Source organism: Lytechinus pictus, chromosome 14 (assembly GCF_037042905.1).
Source record: "Lytechinus pictus isolate F3 Inbred chromosome 14, Lp3.0, whole genome shotgun sequence".
Classification (NCBI taxonomy): Eukaryota; Metazoa; Echinodermata; class Echinoidea; order Temnopleuroida; family Toxopneustidae; genus Lytechinus; species Lytechinus pictus.
The window spans coordinates 22,510,608-22,534,853 of NC_087258.1; the positions used below are offsets into that span (position 1 = coordinate 22,510,608).

A 24,246-nucleotide genomic window follows, 5' to 3' on the forward strand; every position below is an offset into this window, starting at 1 on the left:
CTGCCCCTCCTAAGTAACTTGCTCATGACTTTCCCTCCCCTTCGTACCACTCCCTCCCGTCATTTTTTTTTCCTGTAATTATTGTTATTATTTGATTTACCAGATTTTCCCAATTATAATTGTATTCATAATCATAAATCTATTTTTTTTCTTTTCCAGGCAGAATTCAGGACATTGTTCACTGATGATTTAGTAAAGCAGTGGGACACCACCTTCAATCGGCTCAACATATTGCAAAACGATGTGAACGATATAAGAGCAGATCAGAAAACTCAGGGTACGGTACACTATGTAAAGTAATTTTGGTGAAATCAGTGCTGAATCCGAACAATCAGGCACACAAGTTCTTGGTCCTTTCTGTTGGGTCCCAGTTTGACTTCACTAGGACCAGTACCCCAAAGAAAATACATGAAAACTGTAACCTTGTTTAGATATCTCACTGTTCATGTTAAATATTTCACATTATATGAAAATTCCAACCTTAAATGAATGAAATTTTAGGGATTTGTGCACAGTATGTTTTCATTCTCTTGCTTTTTTAAATCTTTCTTTACTTTTCTTTTGCTTTTTGTTTCTTTTGTTTTCTTTACTTTTCCTTTCTTTAGTTTTTTTGTTTGTTTTACTTTTTTTTTTTTGGGGGGGGGCGGTTAATGTAACCGTGGTTTAATTCAAACTTAGCCCTTAACCCGAGATGATTCAATCTGACATATTTAGCCTAGAGCTATGTTTATTTTGCTTTCAACTCATGAAGCTATAATGAACTACTTTAAATGTGAGCTGTCACCCCTACATGTATACCAAAAAAGTCGTCTCAGAGGAATTTTGCAATTTATATTGTGCTTGAGAAAGCACGTACTATGTTTTAAAATAATAATAATAACGTTTTATTTACCCAGGGTAGCCACTTCAGTTAGGAAACTGCTCTACCAGCGGGCCCTGCACAACATGATATGTTATTAAACCCTTCTCCAATCTAAATGCTGAGTGCTAGAGCAAGAAGGCAGAAGGTCCCATTTTTATAAGTCTTTGGTATGATTGGCAGAGGATCGAACCCACGACCTCCCGTTCATGAGGCAGACGCTCTACCACTGAGCCACCATACTTGATTAACATTTTGTTCAAAATCATATATAACTTTGTCAAAATTGGTCAACAATAACCCTTACTAGTACTTGATTGCAGGTACAAGAAATTCAGTGAGAGTTTCCAAGAAGTAATGAGAAAAAAAAGGGTTTGAAAATAACAGGGGTTCACTCAAGCATGACACGTGCACACTGCATCCTAGGTGAAATTTCCAAGCACTGCAGTCTGGCAAAAATGGTGTCAAAGAAATCCTTGTCTTTAATTCATTTTAATTCAATTCTGCCAGTAAGAAGAGGAAGAATTTTTCAAGATTGCAGAAGTTGATTATCTAATTTTTTTTGGAAGACCAAATTCTTATTTTCAATATTTACAGAGAGCTTTCTCTGGGGACTTATAGTTGGCTTTTCATGAATTATATTCTCTGAATTTTCTCTCATATAGGTGTGGATATAGCGGACATAGGGGACATGGTAAAGGAAATAAAAATGCTCCAGCAAGTAAAACCACCCACAGAAAATGGTAAATTCAAGATAAATCTATTCAGATTTGTAAAAAAAATAAGTTGGTATTTAAGTGTTGAACTCTTGATATATATGTGAGCAGTTATATCCTTCCTTCAGAAAAAACACCCCCAAAATTAACCCTAATTCTCCCGGGGGGGGGGCCATAATGGCCCCCCCCTCGACAATTTTCGCGATATATCCGCTGCGCAAATTTTTTTGACCTCGCCGCTCACTGACTTTTTACTTTAGAGTCTCGCGCAAATTTTGAGACCAAATTTGTGACGACCGGATACGCGGTTACGACATTACGCAACATTATGTAAGTGCATGTCAGACCCAAAATTGCTCACAAACGTGATTTCATGTACAAATCCAATGCAAATTGTGTATTTAGCCAAAATTCATAAATGTATCATTATTTCTACTTTTACTGATTGAATTTAATTAATTTTGCCTTGCTTATGATCAGAATTAAGTCTGGAACGATTTCCATTGAAAAAAACAATAAAAAAACAAAAAGTAAAAAAAACAGGGAAATACATAAGAAATTCATAAACAATAAAATACATAAGAAATTGATTTCCAAACTGAAGTTTTTTTTAATTACGATTGTTAAGAATGCTACATAGAATATTTTAACCAAAAATTAGCATTCTAGGAGCTTTATTTAGTGAATTAGAGCAAAAAGTATGATTTATGCATAAATTAGCATAATTAATTCATATAAAATAAAATCTCATTATTTTGGAAAATTTTACCATACAGCCTTGTAGATTACATCGCACACAACCAGCGTGCAAATTTTTGCGTCGCTCGAGCGATCAGCGGCCGAGATCTTAAGGGGGGGCCATAATGGCCCCCCCCCCCCCCCGGGAATGACAAGAATCAAAATACCCCGGGAGATTGAGGGTTAAAAGGGTAAATTTGTTGCAGTAATAACATTTGTTTCGAGAGAGAGAGAGAGAGAGACATACCTGTATACCATATTCAAAACCAAGATTAATGGGTGGTATATTTATAAGCCAGTTCATAGTCCTTTCTTCGCATTATCAAAATATTCTACAAATGATCAGAGGAAGGTCATTTGTACTAAACTGACATGGTGGTTTAAAATCTAATGAGTGTCAAGCTATAGTCAATAAAGAATCCTGTACTAGCTTTATGATCCAACATCATAATATAATGTTTCTTGTTCATTTAAGTCGCAACACCGGCAACAAGGTAGGCTGGGCCGGGACCGCCATATCGTAACACCATAGCAACGCGCATCCAATGTGACGTCAGTTACATCATCGCGCATCAAATATGCAAATGAGACATATTACTACATCCCCCCTTTCATATATAAGAAAAAATGTTTTCTGAATCCATACAATATCACTGTAACACTTCGAGCAAAACATTCTTGGGAATATAAAACCATTGGGTAACTCCATGCAGAACAGTCTAGTATTATCACTGTGTTGTTATATACACATTTCAACATGTATCAATAATATGTATATTATTTGTATCAATTGTATCATAACTCAATTACACCCTTCAATTGTCATAAAGGTAAAAATTAGTAACATGCATGTTTTTCGTACATGCATCCGTAAAACAATCCTGATAAAACAATATGATTTTGTTGTGCCATTTCCAAACTTCTCTTATTTTTTTATCAATGTTTGGAAGTAATGAATTCAAGTGACCAGTTATAAATAACTCGTAATACAATTATATCATCAATAACAGACAAACATGTATGATCACCTTCCAACAAATTTTTATAGATACATACAACAATCAGATGTACTAATTGGTTTATGGCAATGTACAACAAGACATTAATTAAAGCGATTTCAATTTGTTAGCTGATGGAAAAAAAAAAAAAAAAAATTTCAATTAGTCGATCGGGCTTCTTGACTAATCGTCCAGACCTAGTGTGGTACCCATTAGTACTGGATTGATGATGATCATCACTCGGGTTATGTTGGGTATAGTCTTTAGAAGTGAGGGTGTTCTGTCTGCACAGTTTTGTGGGATAATGAACCGTACTTGCTTTCTCTGTGGATTTTCAAGGCTACGCAGGTCTCTTCTGTTACGACGTAGCACACTACCATTTGGAGTTTGAATCATGTACGATCTTGGTTCCAATTGGCACTTCTGAATTACTGTAGCCGGGGCCCATGTTTCAGAACCATGGTAGAACACTGTTACCTTCTGATCTGGCACCAGAGGGGGTAGTTCTCTAACTCCTCTTCTGTCAAAGTCGTCCTTTTGCCTTTCTTGGCGTTGTCGGAGCTTCTTCTTAATCTCACTTTGATGGTCGGAGTGCATTTTCATGGGAAGATTGCTCCTATACTTTCTGCCTTGTAGTAGTTCCGCTGGTGAAGGTAAACTACTGTCAATTGGTGTTGTCCTCAGACACAATAGGGCTAGGTCAGGATCACCTCCAGTCATCTTCACCTTCTTGAGTGTTGGTTTGATTGTCTGTATTGCCCTTTCCACAAGTCCGTTGCTCTGCGGATAATGAGGACTTGATGTCACATGCTGGATATTCCACTGATCCGTGAAACTCTTGTATTCTCGACTAGAGAATTGTGGTCCATTGTCGCTAACGATCTTCAAGGGTATGCCCTGCTCACTAAAGATGTTCTTGGTGATCCGGACAACAGTTGAGCTGGTACAACTTCCTCTGATCTTCCTCACGACAGGAAACTTAGACCAATAGTCTACGATGACAAGATATTCATCGCCTTCGAAATGAAACAAGTCAGTTCCGACTGTTTCCCATGGGTGATTGGGTACTTCATGCTGAAGAAGTGGCTCTTTCTGCTGAGCTTTCTGCAACTCATTACATGCTTGGAAAGATTGCACCATCTGTTCAATTGCTTTAGACAAGCCGTCCCAATAGACACAACTTCTTGCCTTGAGTTGGGTCTTTGTCGTTCCTTGATGACCAGCATGAAGACTTTGTAGCACTTCTTGCTGCATCGTCTCTGGTATGAAGATTCTCTCTCCCTTCATGATGAGACCATCTTCTACCGAAAGTGTATCTCTGCAAGACCAGTAGTGACGTACTTCTTTGGGAACTTTCTTTACGTCATCAGGCCAACCAGTTAGGATTATGTCCTTGAGCACCTTTAGACTCCTGTTGGCTTCTGTGTCATCTTGCATCTGTTTTAGCTTGTTTGGAGATATGTAGATTCCGTGGATGGTTTTGTCAAATTCCATTGTCGGTTGGTTCTCTGGGTTGATCCTTGACAAACCATCTGCCAGGGCAACTTCTCTTCCTGGCTTGTAGATGAGGTTGAAGTCATACGGTTGCAAACGGAGGAGCATCCGCTGCAATCTGGGTGGAGCGTTGGCTAAATTCTTCCGATGAATGCTCTCCAACGGCTTGTGGTCCGATTCCACAGTGAATTTGGCTCCATACACGTAGGTGTGAAATCTTGTACAACCAAACACTACTGCCAACATTTCTCTCTCAATATTCGCGTATCGGCTCTGTGTGTCTGTCGAGGCCTTGCTTGCGATTGCCACTGGCTTCCCCTCTTGCAGTAAAGCTGCCCCTAGTCCTCTCGTAGACGCATCTACCTGGATTGTTGTGGGCTTTGAAGGGTCGAAGTAGGTAAGGGTGCACATGGACGATACCAATGACTTCAAATACTCAAAAGACTTCTGATGCGATGGCTTCCATTGCCATACGCTGTCTTTCCTTGTCAGTGCCCGCAGAGTCTCTGCATTCTCTGCTAACTTTGGGATGAATGGAGACATGTACTGTACCATCCCAAGGAACTGCTGTAACTCTTTCAAACAGCTTGGTGTTGGAAGACTGGTAATATCAGCAATCTTTGAAGGATCAGGATGCACACCTTCTTTGTCATAAAGACAGCCAAAGAACTTGACCTGTGGAAGCTTCACATCACATTTGTCTGGATTGAAGACTAGTCCATACTCTTGTCCCACAGTCATGAGATTGTGCAATGCTTTGTCATGCTCTGCTTCAGTCTTTCCATAGACCACAATATCATCAGCAATGTCAATTGTGCCTGGGCACTGCTCGAGAATCATGTCCATCTTCTCTTGGAAAATGTCTTGAGCTACTCTGATGCCAAAGGGCAAACGCTTAAATCTGTACCTTCCAAAAGGTGAATTGAAGGTTGTCAAGTAGCTCGATTCGTCATCTAGGGCGACGCTCCAATATCCATGCCTTGCATCTAGCTTTGAGAAAACTTGAGCACCATGTAGCTTATGGGTGATTTCCTCAAGTGTTGGAGCTTTGTGATATGTCCTCTTACATGCCTTGTTGAGATCCTTTGGGTCGAGGCACACTCGTAACTTCCCGTTGCTCTTCCTGCTGAAGGCTAGCGAGGAAACCCAATCTGTAGGCTTGGACACTTTCTTGATGACATCAATGGATTCCATCCTGTCTAGTTCCTCTTTCAGCTCATCTCGAAGATGGATAGGAAACTTCCTTGGTGGGTGGACAACCGGTTCAGCGTTCTCTTCAAGAGTGATGTGGTATTCACCTGGGAACCTCCCAATACCCTGGAACCGATCCGGGTATGCAGCTACCAGATCCTGTGTACTCTTATTCATGCCTGGACTGCTTCTCTGATGCATCTCACAGTTCACTACAGTGCGTATCAAAAAAAAGTTTACACTTTGAAAAAGCCCTGGGAATTAAAAAATATACAACATGTGGGCAATTTTTTCACATATAATCTTGGGTTTGGGTCTCATCTATCCAATGAAAGTAAAAGTTTTGACAGAATGTTACACTTGAGTGAGTACTGTCCATTTTTGTAAAGCTCGCAGAAATGCTTGTTTTCACGCTGTGTCAAGGGGAAAGGGCGAAATCAAACTTACCCTGCGAAACATTTCTCATACATTTCCCTTGTACTTTTATTCAATTGAAATAAAACGGATACATTCAAGCATTTTGTAACAATTTTGCCACCCAAATTGAAATTTTAACATTTAGTAGGCACAATCTTTACCCTTTTTGTGCCAGCTGGATCTGAGGACATAACTGAATCTGAACAAAAGTTTATATCAGACATCTCCAGCACTTTTTAATTCTTTTTTTTTCATTTAAAGTAGGTTTACATTTCATTTTTCATTTAATACTTGTTTCCCCACACTTTTCCTAAGCTTGACAATGATTAACTAAATGATAATCAAGCCTAAGCCATATCATGTAAATCACAGCTCAGTGTAAAGCAAATAACGTCTCGATTGCCTCGGTGTATGGGGGATTGGACTGGGGCGCTATGCACTCTTATTAGTGTTTTGGGCAAGGAAACAAGTTTTAAAATGTAAAAATATCTTTAAATCAATTTTACTAGCTAAATTCCGCGTGTTCTTCATGATTATAAGGTCTACTTTTATTTGCTAAACTATTTCAGAGTTCTGCGCAAATAATTTTTCACTAACTTTTCAAAAGTAAGTGGTGTTCACTCAAGCGGAAATATTTTTCGACAGTTATATCGTCATTTGCTTAAATGGATCTGTACCAATGTTAAAATGTTGGAAAATTTTCAAGATATTACAAAAGGGTAATTTTACAGGATTTTTTCAAAGTGTAAACTTTTTTTTGATACGCACTGTATAACGAGGCGCATCTTAACTGAACTTTGCAATCCTAGGATAGCTGGTCCACGTGTATCCACGATGAAGAAGCTGTTTCTGAACCATTTCCCATCTTTGTACTGGCAGGGAAAATCAAAACATCTGTACTGCTGTATCGGTGTCTCGTTGTAGGCATACAACCTGACATGTCTCAGTCTGACAGCTGACTCAAGAGGATATCCCTCATCATCTAAAAGCTCTGGAAAAGCCTTCCTGAAGCATCGAAGAGGCAACACATTCCCCTGTGTCCACCTTAACCCTCAACGTGTGGTTACCTGGCTTATCCCTGATGCTAAACTTCAGAGTAGCAAAAAGCTCGTCTTTGTCATCGCTGTCATCAATGGGCACACCATCAACCTGAACATGTCCAACATAGATTGACTCTGTGGAGATGTCTTCAAAGTCTCTCGGTAGGTCGTCGTCGTCATTCTTGCTGGCAATTGGATGCAGATTCTTTCCATGGTTACGAGATCTGCTCTTACTTCTATTCTTCCAGCTTCCTTTCTCACGTCCAGCCTGTCTGGTCTTAGACCGAGACCTATGTTTACTTCCGTCTCCTGAAGACTTGCACAGTTTCTTCCAGTGGCCTTTCATGCCACACTTATGGCACTGTGACTTGAACGCTGGGCACTTCTTTGGTGGGTGCCGCAGACCACAATTCCTACAAGAACTGGACTGGTGCAAATCATGTACTGAGGCTCTGTCTAAGCTGTTCAGCTGGCTCATATGAGAGTCACTGGCCTCATGCGTCCTAGCCAATGAAGCAGCCTCATCTAACTTGAGATTTTCATCTTTGCTCAGTAAGGCTTTCTGCACCTCTGGGTGTCTAATTCCGGCGATTAATACTTCTATGATTCTCTCCTCAACAGTGTCATCAGTCTTGAAGTTGCACTTCGCTGCCTTTGTGCGACACCGGAGAATAAAATCATCAATAGTCTCTGATGATCCTTGCCTGTATCTCTGGAATCCGGAAGTTCTCCTGGGGTTCCAGCTGGGTTGCGAATGCATCCCAAACGTTCTTGGGGTCGGTTAGTTGCTCATCTGTCAACTTCCAAGTATTGAACATCCTCAAACCTTCAACCCCCGACCACAGTATCACATAAGTGTGCTGCTCCTCTGCTGGAGTCTTCTTAATCTTGAACCACAAGTCAGCAACTTGTCTAAACTCTCGCAATGCTTGCGAACGGTCCAGGTTGGACCAGTCCATTCTGGGACTTGGAATAGATGCACTAGCCATGATACCTGTGATCAAATCCTCTGCACGAAATAAATGCACTGAGAGAAAAAATAATGGCTTATTTCATATTCAAAATGCATATAAACAAGCAGAAATATCTACCATATGTGAACGGAACTCCAATTATACACAATTACAATATTCATATTTGAGCAATATGTGAACGGAACTCTTCTCTGTATACAATACAGCATTAATCACAATTTTGCAATCATATGTGAACGGAACTCTGTATACAAATACATTGTATTTAACATTTTTGCAAGCATGTGTGAACAGAACTGTCAGCATAATAGTGTGCACAAAACATGTTGAATTTATCCACCACATGTGAATGGAACCTTGCACACCAATAGACTCGATTTTTCCTACTACACCATGCAACAATAACATTGATGAGTGCAATATCATAACATTATAGCATGTCGATGTCGATGTAGAACAGTTACTTAGAGTCCTCTAGATCAACTGAATTAATTTAGACCTGCACGCAAAATAAGTCTAACTTTCCAGGAAAAATTACAGTCAGTAAAATGAGTCTTGGTCCAAGTTCCAGTTCACACTCACAGACACAGTTTTCAATTTAGCGTTCATGTTCACAATTCAACTTATTTCTCATGAGCTTTCCCTCTGATCATCCAGACTGCAGAAGTCTCAAGATCCACTGGATAAACACATGATCAGCATAGCATTCATAAGTTGGCCTTGCAACTCGATCCGGGTCCAGGATAGGTCCAAATCTTGCTTGGGATCAGCCTCTAGGCTGGGGCTCGCGCTCTCGCTCTTGTTAATGTTCACACACAGCTTCATAATCATGGGAACTCAACCCTCTGTTCAGCCTACGGCATATGCTCAGTCATCGAGGCGAACATTTAAAAATGCATGAAATCAGTTCCAACTTCCATTTATCTCTGCCTAACTTATTCGTTGCCAGGTAACTCGTTCCAGATTAGCGTAGATACTACTACTAACATTAGATTCTACCGTCGGCGTCATCATCGATCATGCCTCGTGAAATCTCATTAAAATCAGTCACTGGAAATCTATAATAAACGGCATCTATCTTGCGCAACACTCGGAAGTTCACTTCACGACGTTAGAATTATTTCCAGTCTATCTCAAAATCACATTCACGGCGGCCCGGCGACTCCGCGGGACTGAAAATCATGGATCAGTTACGGTACACACACACATCAGCATCATCTCGGCGCAGACGATAAGTCAACTTGTGCACAAATTCATAACGTACCGATACGGTACCGGTACACTGCGCTGTACCGTACGGTACGTACTTACGTACCGATACTCAGGAGCAAACAAAAATGTTCCATGTCCAAACTTGATCCAGTTCAATATCCAAAATCATAGCACAGGTCCGCATCTAGCTGCCACCATGTCAAGCTATAGTCAATAAAGAATCCTGTACTAGCTTTATGATCCAACATCATAATATAATGTTTATTGTTCATTTAAGTCGCAACACCGGCAACAAGGTAGGCTGGACCGGGACCGCCATATCGTAACAACATAGCAACGCGCATCCAATGTGACGTCAGTTACATCATCGCGCATCAAATATGCAAATGATACATATGCAAATGAGACATATTACTACAATGAGATAAGCACCAACTTTGATGTCTTGATTATTCATATACTCTTTTGCATTGTGGTTTTAATTTACATCCACAAAAAACAACAATGCATCCACGAACGACTGGTATTTCAGTTTGCCAATACATTGTGCAACATGCTATGATATGCATTCGGCAACAAATACTTTCATAAAGTGTTGATTGGTGTGCTATTCTAGTCACCTGGTCTATTCAATTTCTTCATCCTGCTATGTAAGGCAAGCTTATGTAATATCTTGCTTTGAAATCTGCCTATCATAATTAAAGAAATGAAAGGTCATTTGACCAAAATTGTCCATGAAGTAACTACAAACTGGTCTATTGTAGTACATGCAGGTCGATCTACATGTAGTTTTAATACACCTACATGTAATATAACAAAATAATTAAATATAGGTTGAAAAATGGCGAGTGCTGTTATTACTTGTATTGCTTTGAAGAAAAAAAATCTAGAGGTAGAATACCATGCTTGTTGTCCAAATTATCAAGCAATTACTAATTTTAAAAAAGAATCATTAATTGGCACTTTCTACTCATACATGTACATGTATACAAAGTACAATGTACCATTTGGATGTAGTCATTTGTTGCATTCAGCCCACACCAACATCTTTATGAAAACCTCCGTCACAGTTTTCCAGGCTGACTGAGGTCAGCTATACTGATATTTTTGTACAGGTATTATGGCTCAGAATTTTATTCTGTTCAGTACGTATAATAAAGAAATTTAGTAGTTGAAATCATAATTTTAATTGTTCTAAGAACTTTTGGCCCATATTCTCAAAAGAGGTCTTGATTGTTGCATGGTACAAAACCATGAATTCGCAGATTTACAGCATTATCATTATTTCATTTTAGCACCCTTTGTCAAAAGCGTGTATTTAATTGGATTTTTCGTAGTGTACGCGCAGAAATAGCGTAATCGTGTATAAATATCTTCATAGTCCGTGATGGTCTTATACCATGATACTTGTATCAAAACCACTTTCAAGAATACAGGCCTTTGCTTTCATATTTTGCCATGCATCTATCGGATTGCTGATTTTGTGACTGGTCATAAGATGCCACTAGAATCCGGAAATAAATTTCCGACACGACTCTGACCATGTAAAAGTTGTTGACAACCTTTAATTGTCAAATTGCATGATGTTTAAATCAGTTGGATTTTTTTCATGTCCATTTATTTTCCCTTTGTTCTCGCTCATCAGAGGGGCACATCAAATACTCGGACTTGAGCGATGTTCAAAGACTCCATGAGGGAAAGTATGGGCCTATCTACAGAGCTAAACACAAGTGCGAAGACAAGCTGCTGGTTTTCAAGACTTTTGAAGACAAGTATGAGCTTTATTTTGTAATTCCAGTATAGGTTCTTTACTAATGATCTAGGTCCAACAGGGGAAATAGACTCGAGGCAAAGCAAACAAGGGTCTGTTCTTTTCGAGGTCAAGCCTTACCTTTTCATTTTTTTATACATTTTCACGAGTTCAAGAAATCTCGGCTTGTACACCCAGTAGGAAAACTATGATCTGTAACAGATTAAATAATGTAGGGATCAACCCCTTAACACTATCTTAACCGGGTTATTTAAGACTAGGCTTGTACTGCTAGATGTGAAAGAAAATATATCACAGAGTGACCACAAAATTTACACTTGCAATACATATTGTAGACAGATATCCACTAAAAATATCTGAGGAAAAATGGTGAAATGATGATTTCAAGCTTTTCTTGTAACATCCTCAAAATGCAACCATTCTTATCAAAATCCCTAAATCACGAGTAAAAATTGACCCCCTGCAATATTTTTTTCCAAGAAAATCACATTTTGCTCAGTTTTTGTCTCACCTGGCCTGCATAGCAGAGTGAGACTATAGGCGCCGCTTTTCCGGCGGCGACGGCGGCGTCAACACCAAATCTTACCCTAAGGTTAAGTTTTTGAAATGACAGCATAACTTAGAAAGTATATGGACCTAGTTCATGAAACTTGGACATAAGGTTAATCAAGTATCACTTAACATCCTGCATGAGTTTCACGTTACAAGACCAAGGTCAAAGGTCATTTAGGGTCAATGAACTTTGGCCAAATTGGAGGTATCTGTTGAATTACCATCATAACTTTGAAAGTTTATGGATCTGATTCATGAAACTTGGACATAATAGTAATCAAGTATTACTGAACATTCTGTGCAAGTTTCAGGTCATATGATCAAGGTCAAAGGTAATTTAGGGTCAATGAACTTTTGCCAAATTGACGGTATTTGTTGAATTACCATCATAACTTTGAAAGTATGTTGGTCTAGTTCATAAAACTTGGCCATAAGAGTAGTCAAGTATCACTGAACATCCTGTGCGCATTTTAGGTCACATGACCAAGGTCAAAGGTCATTGAACTTTGGCCATAATGGGGGTATCTGTTGAATTACCATCATAACTTTGAAAGTTTATGGATCTGACTCGTGAAACTTGGACATAAGAGTAATCAAGTATCACTGAACATCCTGTGCAAGTTCCAGGTCAAATGATCAAGGTCAAAGTTCATGTAAGGTCAATGAACTTTGGCCACATTGGGGGTATCTGTTTAATTACCATCATATCTAGCTGTAAGTGTATTGGTCTAGTTCATAAAACATGGAAATAAGAGTAACCAAGTATCACTGAACATCTTGTGCGAGTTATAGTAGTTTTCAAAGTCAGCACTACTGCTATATTGAATCGCGTGATGCAGGTGAGACGGCCAGAGGGATTCCACTTGTTGTGAGATTTAAGGCAAACATACTCTTAGGGATGTAAGGAATAATTTTACCTAACATTTTACGGAAATTAAATGAAATTCATGTTTACGAGTAGATGCACAGAGAGGCCCCCCCCCCCCCTTCATTACAATGTTGTAATATTTAGGGAATATTGGATGACCTTGAGTGGGATGCGTTGAAATATTGTTCTTCAGCGAGCAATATTTCTATGCATCACACGAAAATTGGTCATCCAATATTCTTATGTTTGTTTAGAAACCCCCACAAAGCTAAACATAAATTAACTTAAAGAAATATTCATTTACATGTAGTAGTATGCATAGTGTACGGTACCGGTACATAAGCAACGAATTCACACACTTGCATTGTATGTATTGCATATTGTACGTAAAATTCTCACATAAATTACATGTAGCTGTAGCGCGCATCGCCTCGTCTGCATAATTATGAAAAGCGCAACTAATACGCAATGCAATTTCGTTGTGACGTTACAATACATGTAGCTTAATGCGCACAATCATTTATTAACCAATGATAATCTTGTGGGTGGGGCAAAAAAATTCATGCAAAACCGCCAATATTGAAAATATTCGAGGGTTTTGCATAGGCATGCATGTTAAAAATCAATTTCAATATTTGGTCTCATCGAAACAACCCCACAAGACGTCTTAAAATATCTGCACCTCTATAACACTACATCTTATTCAAATAATAATTATTGATATTAAATACAGTGGGGTTGCTGCAAGGAAAGAACTGAAGGAACAGTGTAAGCTGTGGGAACAGTTGAGATTTTCTCGCTTCATTGTTCATCTCTATGGTTACACAATTGACGACAGTGGTGAGTTATCTTCAAAATCTATACTGTTTATAACATCATAATTCAGAGTTAAATCATTCTCGCTTGAGTAATGAGCTCTATGATTACATAATTTACAGCAATAGTGATTAAAGTTAGAATCTCTATAACTATATACATGTAATTCAGAGTTTACTCATTCTCATTGTCATGATTTTGAGAAATTTATTTGGGTGTGAACACTACAGTGCTGCCAGAATGTTCGGGTCATACATGTACAAATAGTTGTGGGTCAAACCTTCTAATCTCTTCTGTTGATCTAATCTAATCGTCTAGAGCAAATGTACTTTTGATGTTGTTTATCATGATTATTCTAATACAGCGCTTCTCAACCTTTTTTACTCGAGGCCCACTTACCAAAATTTTTGGAAAACGTCAATTTTTATGAAAAAATGTTCATTTTTATGAAAAAATGTTTCGTGAGATTTGAGCACAAAGCTCTGAATCACATTTGAAACAAGCAGTTTGAGAACTAATCTGCATTCGCAAATGTCCGGTAAATGGGTGACGATTGCATTAAGACCATTGCTTTGCATCATGCATGATACCTAGGCATGCTTTAGTTTTGTTTGACCTGCATAGATTGATCGGACATACCATGTGCGGACAGGTCTGAGAAATATACTATAGTTTTTCTCCTTCTTTGTCGTCTCCCCTTAGTGCTTCACGCGGCCAACCGTTTGAGAAGCGCTGCTCTAATTGTTGTTGGTAATTGGCTTATCATTTTATGATTTCAGGTTGCATGTGCTTCGTAGTTGAATACATGCCCCTTGGCACCCTCCGTAAGGTGCTCCTTGATGAAGACAAACATCCACTACCATGGGAACGACGGAAGAAGATTGCCTGGGATTGTGCTCAAGGTCTTGCTGCAATCCACTACGGACAAGCAAAATCGTTGCTACATCGGGCAATCACCTCTAATAGATTCATGTTGAATGAGGACTACAGAGCCAAGGTATTTTGAGTTAACACCCCAACTCCTTATTTTCTGTCTTTGCCGTGAATCCCATTAAGATATTTTAATTGGTAAATACTTTGCTTTGGCTCGGATACAGGGATGGCCAGAGTGAGAAATACTTGTGGTAAATACTGCCCAGATAAATCGGGAGGAAAATGCTCCCCAGGGAGTGGAGAAAGTGAATACATTTTGTGCGGGCATGCCAGGATCCGATGACCGGGGTAATAATATATCTGTAACCTGCTTATAGAGACATTGTTCTGATGTATTAAGCGCTATGTAAAAGTGGAATATTATTATCATCATTATTATTATGATTATTACAGATCTCTGATAACGGCTTTGTGAAGTCGGGGTCTAAGATAAGTACGAGTAAATCATCAGCGACATATCGTGGAAGTCTGGATGATGATGAAACTAATTACCTCTGCCCTGAGGAGACGACTGAACCCTTTAAGAGAACGATCAAGAGTGAAGTCTACAAGTAAGCACAAGAGTTCATTTTGAACCCAAGCTACAGTTCTGGTATACAGATCTGATTTCATTAAGGAAATGGTTGGAAGCGATCCTGAAGCAGTTATCTCATGCCAGAAAATTGTTATTTTGAACTGCAACGTTAAATTCAAATGATTTCCAGTTGTTTTTAATGATATTCGTTTCACACGCTTTTGGTCTAGCTAACACAGGCAGCAGTTTGTGGGACTACACAATAAATCGATAAGCTTTTTTTTTTAGTATTTTTTTCTGATCTTCATTTGCTTATTACTCTGTGATTATACATTTTCCTGAAAAATTGTTGGCAGATATCGTTGTTTTTCTTTTTATACATTTACATAAATTCTGTGTAAATTTTGTTCAATTCTGTGAACATTTTATATTTCTGTTGATACCAGTACCAGAGTTTAGCGTTGATACCAGTAACCCTATACCAATTGGAGGGGTAAATTTGGTCTTCTACCCAAAGTTTGTTATCAATGGCCCCAACTTTAGAATAGTCTGCATCAGATAAAAAGAATAACATTGAAATTAGGGCTGTTATCGTTCAGAAAATTCTCTGTCGATATCATGCTAAAAATATCTTACCGATATCGACAACTATCAACAAATAAACATAATCAATACACATTTTTATGCATTATAGCAATGTCACATACTCACGTTGGTCAAAATTTGTTTCTGCCCCCTGTACAAAGGACACTTTAAAATCCGCATTCATTGGATGTAAATGACTACATAACATCTTTTAACAAACATATATAGCATACATATATCCTCACCATTCACGTTATTAGCATTATTTCAGGGTTGGATGTAGTTTCATCGACAATTGGGGGGCTTTTTTGACATCGTTCTGAGCAATCAATGCTTTCGCCTATCCGCCATTTTGGTAATCGTGCTGTACAGCTTTGAATGTAGAGGGCAGCAACACATGGCTCGGCTGTGTGCTAGCTGCCTTCTACGTAAGTTGGTACTTTGCTCAAATTGAGCTTGCGCTTGTGATGTTTTTGATTCGATCATATGGAGTCAAGTGCAGTCAAATAGCAAAGTGGGGGTTAGATCGTACTTTGTGGATCAATTTCTTGCTGAAGCAAAGGGCTTGTGTCATCAGATAGGGTTGTCGCGTTGGGTCGGGCAATTGTGTGTAACAGACCATTCAAGAAAAGAGCCACCTAAATTCTTGAAACGTCAGGGCCGGTTGACCCGACCATTTGAGATTTTTGCTATAATTTTCACAAAACATTGGGTTAACCGGACCCAATCTTTCATGAATCGGGGGGTGTCCTTTTCTCGAATCATCTGGTAAACTGGACTCAATGTATTGGGAATTTAGGTGGCCCTTTTTTCGAATGGTTGGTTATACGCGATTGCCCGATCTGACGGGACAAACCTTTTTGCTCGGGAGTTGAACCCACATCCCTCGGCTTTTCAGAGTCCAGAGACTAATCCACTGGGCCACAATGCTCCACACTGGATATGCATTTTACAGCGTTAAACACCTCGCCACCCCACCCCCCCCCCCCCCTTCCCTCTCCTTCCCTATTGGCATTTAATTTCTGTCATTCCATTTATTCTAAAAATCCTTTATATATTTTTTTTTTTTGCAGACTTGGAATAGTGTTTTATGAAATAGCTGCAAGGAAAAGACCATTCCAGGTGATGGAAGAAAAAGGTGGGTCGCTTTTATTTTATAGTGTATGTATATATGTCTAAAAGTTGTTATAACAGTAATGATGATGGACTTATTTGTGTCTGAGCATATCACGATCATAAGATGAAGTTTCCGTGTGCTTTAGCGAAAGAGATAGAATAGAATGAAGAAATGCCTCTTTTCATGTAATGAAAATTCATTTAAACTGATGTATTTAGATGTAGTTTAACATAATGATATGGATATTTTAATTGCCGTAGTACCCATCATGGCATAGCAAAGAAAAGATATGGAAACATACCACAGAGGAGAATTACATGTACATGTATATGATAGCTTGTGTGAATAACCAGTGCCGGCTGCACAGAAATGTTGTTTGCCTAACAGAGTGCTAACAATAAACCCAGCCACATCTTTTGGATAGTAAAGTCAAAACATTTACCAGTATTTCAATGTGTAAGTGATGCATTGTAGCATTAGGCATCACTGCCACATTACCAGTTGTAACAGGCCTCTGTTACCACATCGTTAGCACTAACAAAGTTTTTGCGTGGTCAGTACAGGTGTTAAGTGAAATTTTTAGGATGCTAAGACAAGAAATATTGCAGATGTCTCATGGAAGTTTATTCCATAGGAATGGCCCAGGATATTGAAGTGGTCAATGCCCCCAACATTTTGCATTTTGTGTGCTAGATATGTTATTTGTCCCAATTTAAATCAATTCATGCTTGTGTGAGGGGGAGAGGTTGCACGGGGCAGTTTACTGGAAAATGTCACAAAATTCACCAAAAGTGAGTACGAAATCCTTCCATATCATTTCAGAGAATGCATAAGTGTCCCAATGACAAGCTCGATGGCTTCACTCCCTCGCTTTCGAGTTTGTTCAAAACATTTTGATGCATTTAAAAGATAATTACCATGCCTTTTCCACAGTCATTGCATTTGATTTTCTCATGATACCATGAGCCATATTACGTAATTTTCTTAATAAGTTATTATAGGATTATATAAGTTTGTCTGCCCAACCTGCAGAACTATTGGCAAACTAGACAACAGGGAGGTGGGGTGGAGGCATGTCATGAAAAATTTTATAGTTTGGTTCATGGGCGGAAATCCCAGGGGAGACATGTCCCCATTACTCAAAATAGTAGGGGGGACACAATATCAAATGTCCCCCTACTATTTGTGAAATACATCATTCAAAATCAAAATAAAACATGTATGTTAGGACGAGATGACCTTACTTTTGGGATGATAACTTCTTCTTTTTTTTTTTTGCTTGTCAAATTTATTTTCCTCGAAATAACCTTAAATATGGGGTGATAACCTTTTTTTTTGCTTGTCAAATTTTCCAGCCCCTTGTCCCCCCCTACCTTTTGGGAGAGATTTCCGCCCCTGGTCTAGTTTCACACACTGATTGTGATTTTCACCAATTCCATTTACAGAAAAAGTCAGCAAGCAGTGCAGGGGGGGGGGGGAGAAGGGGGCTGAAGAGCCAGCCCCCCCCCCCCCGGTAAGTTAGGGTTAATTAAATGAAATGGCTACAAAATGATGAATTTTGTCCACTTTCCTCACTGTGAATACTGTAAGCCCAATGCAAGAACCCATACTTTTTTTTCATGTCAACAAAATTTTTATCATTACTAGAAGCGAAGCAAATGGAAAAAGCAATGAAGTGGAAGTTCACCAAGGAAGGAAAGAAGGAAGAGCCTCCTTCGGATACGCCAGAAGACTTCAAGCAACTCATCAACCGTTGTAGAGAAACAGATCATTGTAATAGACCTTCTACCATGGGTGAGCAAGACAATCAATCAAACAAAGGTGGTTTTGAAAACCCACGGTTGAATCCATGGTTTATGCAGATTTCCTGTATAAATTACGCTTTATTTACTGCGTATCGGGCGCGTGTATAAAAATTCCAATGCTGATGCGCGCTTTTGTCACAGTGCCAGTTACCATAGTTAGATACGCTATTTTATTCATGAGTCCACTGTTTGAAGAGTGGACTCATTAATTAAAAACACTGGACTCATGAATAAAATAGCGTGGATAACCACGGCAACAGGTGTTAATTTGGCTCACTGTGACAAAAGCGCACATCAGCATTAGACATTTTCTAATATACGCTGTAAAATAAGCGTAATTTATACAGGAAATCTGCATAAACCATGGACTCAACCGTGGGTTTTCAAAACACCATTTGTGTATTAGGGCCAACAAGACTGGGATGTCTTGATGCCTAAGAAGACAGGGGGGGGCTGACAATCTCAACAATACAATGGTAACAAAAAAATCGACATTGGCATTACCCATGGCATAATCTACAAAACTGTTAGATCAAATGTTCCAAAAATCTAATCCTAATTGATTATGCTAATTTAGATTTCAAAAACTTTTGCATGCATGTTGACATGAATATTCATTAGGTTGGCTGATGATGTCATATCCCTACTTTCCAATGTGTGTATAACACTCCCTCTTACAAAATAAGTTGCAGTAATGAATGTGTTACAAATTAGATCAGTTGTCAATCCAATTTTTCTTTCATTCTTGGTGGGCAAAATTTGAATGTAATTTCATATAATAAAATACAAAGAATTAACTGGGGATATGAAATCATCAGCTTGCTCATTGCATATTCATGAGGACATGCTAGAATTGTTTAACCAAAATAATTAGCTTTAAAATATCCCAATTGTGTTATTCCTTGTCCAATTTTGATGAAATTTTCAGTATTTTGTCTGATTTCCTTTATCTGTTGAAAACTTCAAATTTTATTATTTTCAGCCTTGATTATACCCCCGTTGATATAAATTTGTTTTCTTTTGAAACAGATGTTGTCCGCGCCCTTGAGAAAATGTGTTTTCCAGAGCTTTATAAATAAGAAAGAAAGAAGTTCTTCTACATGTACCTTATTCGGATTCAGATCCTTATCAAAACAGCTATTGGCATGGTCAACTTTCCATCTTCCTAAAGGGGCTTTCACAATTGCTTGTACGATCGTTTGTGATCATTTGGTCACAATATATGTTGCACCTGTAACTTCTGGGTTTTTTTCCCCAATTTGTCGAAACAGTTAGCACACAGAAGCAATATTAGAAGGTAAAGCGAAGATGCCAATCATTTTTTGGTGGGGGGGGGGGGTTATTGCTGAGTAACAAATTAGATTACAGGCTGTGCACACTATGTAATGATATTTTAGAATACAGACATTCATGTATATTTTCATGTTTTTTTTAATTTTTTATATGTGCAAAATACAAAGGCAATACACACAGATTACATTTTTGGCAATATTACGGTAGACTGGCCAAATGGCCCAAAATGAACCTCCGTGTTAACTTATCTTGTATAGTATAGAAAAATAAAATTGTATTCTCGTACAAAATTCATACTTACAATGAAATAAGTTTACAACACTGATATGAATGGCTTTCATTCATGTCATGTAGGATTTCAACTGAAATGTGTTAGGCTCTGAACATGTGCCTCATTTATTCTCGAAACTAGGTGTACATGTATGTATACCTCGTATTTTTGCTGAATATACTAGATGTAGTATCTGAAATCATGTAATTTGTCATTTCTAACTATTCTTCGGCCTGTTATTGACTATGTATTTTTATGTTTTATTCACTATGTGGACGTAAGAGGAAACTGTTGTTTTAAACATATATTTTTGGTTTTTTAGAAAAAATTGAAGGGTTTGTATTTGGAAATTTTAATACCTAATATATGCATTTAGCTTTATACTTTGAAGTACAATAATCATCGTTTTATAATATTCAAGCATTTATATGTTGAAATAAAAGGCAATATACATGTACACAAATGAAATTTTTATCAATGATGGAATCGAATAATGGCCTAGAATGAATCCACCGTGTTAACTTATCTTGTAGAGTATAGAACAATGAACGTGTATTCTCGTAATTCATACTTAAAGGACAAGTCCACCCCAACAAAAAGTTTGTTTGAATAAAAAGAGAAAAATCCGACAAGCATAACACTGAAAATTTCATCAAAATGGGATGTAAAATAAGAAAGTTATGACTTTTTACAGTTTCACATAATTTCACAAAACAGTTTTATGCACATCCTGGTCGGTATGCAAATGAGGAGACTGATGACGTCATCCACTCACTATTTTGTATTTTATTATATGAAATATGAAATATTCTAATTTTCTCCCCATTGTCAAGTGAAACAAGGATTAATTCCTCCCTGAACATGTGGAATTACCATTGTTTAGTACTATATGGTTCAGTCAAGTTGGTCCTCAATGTCTAATCTGTAAGAAATGAAATTTTGTATAATTCAAACAATAAAAAACAAAAGAAATAGTGAGTGATGTACATCATCGACTAACTCATTTGCATGTCACTGAGTTGTGCATATCACTGTTTTGTGAAAAATATGCAAAACTGTAAAATGCCATAATTTCTTATTTTACATCTGATTTTGATGAAATTTTCAGCGTTATGCTAGTTTGATTTTTTTCTATTTATTCAAATCAACATTTTTTCTGGGGTGGACTTGACCTTTAAAATGAAAGAACCATGGGGTAAAGACACTCTGATATGGATGGCATTCATGTTGTATAGGATTTCAACTGAAATGTTTTAGGCTCTGAACATGTGCCTCATTTATTATCAGAACTACATGTATGTATGCCTCATATTTTTTTCTGAATATACTACCTGAAATCATTTAATTTCATTGTCTTTCTAAGCATTATTATTCACTATGTAATGTTTATTCACTATTCACTATGTAGATGTAAGAGAAAACTGTTTTTAATACATGTTAGTGATTTTTTTTTTTAATTTAATTCATTTGTACTTGGAATGTATACCTGTACATTTTAGCATTGTATTTTGAAATACAATGCTCAATATCATTCTTTAAACTGTTCAAGCATTTGAATATTCATTACCTTTATTCAAAATTTGTAAGCATAGTTCATAGATGAATTTGAATCCAATATGGAAATGATAATAATTCTTATGGTATCTAAATGAAATGTCAAATGAACTTTCATTGTACTGTCTATCAGTACATTTCATTCTGTTTCTTTTCCTGTTCCTTATTAATCTTTATGTCATAAATTTTTGCAATGGTAATGAATACCTTTACGGTCGCCATGCAAACGATTTCTATACGTAGCAATAATTGGCATGAAATTGTTTGTACGGTGTTCATAAAGGTGTTTTGACCCCAGCAAACAAGTGCATTTACTCAGAAAAGGGAAAGAAGGCTTTGGGATAACAGTCAGCTAGCTTTTTTCCATACCCAGGTGCCATGGCCAGGGCCCCGTCTTACAAAGAGTTGCGATTGATGCAATCAATCGCAACCATGGAATTTCAGCAAAGTCAACATATAAAGTGCATGTGTATTTTTTTTTAAATCTAGATATGAATGTATATCCATAAATTCATTGATTTCTTGACAATTTTGGTGTGATCTCCTTTGTTTACAAAGGATATTTTGCAAATTTCCTGTAGAAAAAATTATGACACTGATGGATTTCCATAGAGTTACGATTGATTGGATCAATCGTAACTCTTTGTAAGATGGGGCCCGGTTGAACCTGCTAATTAAAGCTTTCAAATATACATGTATACCTGCATTGATTCTGATTCTGTTCATGAATGTTCGTTAATTTTGTATTTGTGGTGATTTTGCTGGTTCCATGACATTTTCTCCGGCAACAATTATTGCTCCAATGGAAAATCTGCTCATGACGCCAAACATATAACCAAATCTCAATAACTAGATAATCCATGTCTCTATGTTATTCTGAACCAAAAACTCTATAATAATCCTAACTCTAACCCTATGCCCTTTTATATTAAGACCGGAGCAAATGCTGTGTCACCGACTTTGCCATCCATTGATAACTCTCACAGAATCTTCTGCCGCAGAAGCAAATGTTGTGTCACTGACTTTGCCATCCAATGGTAACTTTCACAGAATCTTTTACTATGACTGCTTGTTGAGCCATATTACCATCATGGTACATGTACATGTAATTACCATAATAGTAACTTATATGCAACAAAGCCATGGTCTATACCATTCCATGATTTCCATGGAAACTGTATAGAATTAATATACTTTCATACTAATCAGGACAGAAAATACTTGGCATCGTTTTGTCTTTCTTGTATTAGATACTGTGTGTGAGCAGGAGTAGGGCCGGGAGCGGCCAGTCAAAATAAAGTGTTGAGATAAGACAAATAATGAAAATGACAATCAAAAGACTGGGACAGCAGATCATCCGAAGATTTGCACCGGACGAACAATTGCAAATATGCCGTTGTCCAGAGTCAAGAGATTCCGATGGTGTCCCGGTCCACCAACTTTCGACAAAAGCCTCTCAGCTCTCCATTGTGATTTGACTTGCATTTTCAAAGGAATTTGTGCGTTGTAGAGTGTTCTCTGTAGTAACTGCGAAAAGTATGGAATATGACTGTTACCCAGAGTTCCCAGCCTATCAGGGAAATCGGGGGAAATTGTTTTACTTTTTTCCAGTCAGGGAAAAATCAGGGAATTAGATAAAAAAATACCTCATATCAGGGGAAAATGCCTCAAATGAGGGAAAAATCAGGGAATTTTGATCTGCCCTAAAGTCAAAAGCACGGTCAGACTGTTATATTCTGCTGCATATCAAAACAACATCCACTGAATACCTGGTTATGGTGTTACATGTATTAATTAGTTTTACATTATTGTTTTTATACTGAAAGTACATGTAATTCACTGCAACAACTCAGAAAACATGCAAAACTGGGAATAGGTTTAAATGATTATCAGGGAATTTTTTAACTTCATCAGAGAAAAATGAGGGGTGGTATTCTGGTCGTAGAGTAGTCATAAGGTGTGAGGTGGCCTTAACCCTATCTAGGCTGAGGGGGCCTCAGAGGCCCCCCCCCCCTCAGTGATTCGGGCAATATTTTCGCCGCGCGAAATATTTCGACCACACTGCTCGCTGACTTTTTACTTTCAAGTCTTGCGCAAGTTTTGAGACCAATTTTGCGTCACCCGGGTACGTGGTTCCGAAATTACGCAACATTATGTAAGTGCATGTCAGATCAAAAATTGCTCAAAAACGTGATTTTGTGTACTAAGTCAATGCAAATTGTGTTTTCAACCAAAAATCATAAATGTATGATTATTTTTAGTTTTGCTAGTCTAAATGTATTAAATGTTATGCTTTTTATGATCTCAGAAGAGTCCCCAACAAAGTTCATTGAAAAAACAAAGAAAAACAAAAGGTAAAAAAAAAAGAGAAATACATAAGAAATTGCAAAAACAATATAATACATAAGAAAATGATTTGATATCGCGATTTTGTTCATTTACACTTGCTAAGAACACCACAAAGAATTTCTATACCAAAAATTAGAACATTTGGAGCTTCATTTATGGAGTTAGAGGAAAAAGTATGA

General features: G+C 37.8%; 1 protein-coding gene across 4 annotated transcripts in view; it reads left to right on the top strand.

Annotated features, from left to right (window-relative positions):
- LOC129276465 (uncharacterized) overlaps positions 1–22,938 on the top strand; it is a 31,040-nt gene extending 8,102 nt beyond the window's left edge. For all 4 annotated transcript variants that reach the window (XM_064109852.1, XM_064109853.1, XM_064109855.1 and 1 more), the window contains exons 3-11: positions 160–277; positions 1,525–1,602; positions 11,285–11,411; positions 13,564–13,670; positions 14,426–14,643; positions 14,973–15,130; positions 16,752–16,816; positions 18,443–18,589; positions 19,630–22,938. In XM_064109852.1, coding sequence (XP_063965922.1) covers positions 160–277; positions 1,525–1,602; positions 11,285–11,411; positions 13,564–13,670; positions 14,426–14,643; positions 14,973–15,130; positions 16,752–16,816; positions 18,443–18,589; positions 19,630–19,679 — 1,068 coding nt within the window. In that variant the 3' untranslated portion in view covers positions 19,680–22,938. The remainder of the gene's footprint in view (positions 1–159; positions 278–1,524; positions 1,603–11,284; positions 11,412–13,563; positions 13,671–14,425; positions 14,644–14,972; positions 15,131–16,751; positions 16,817–18,442; positions 18,590–19,629) is intronic.
- Positions 22,939–24,246: the final 1,308 nt, after the last annotated feature.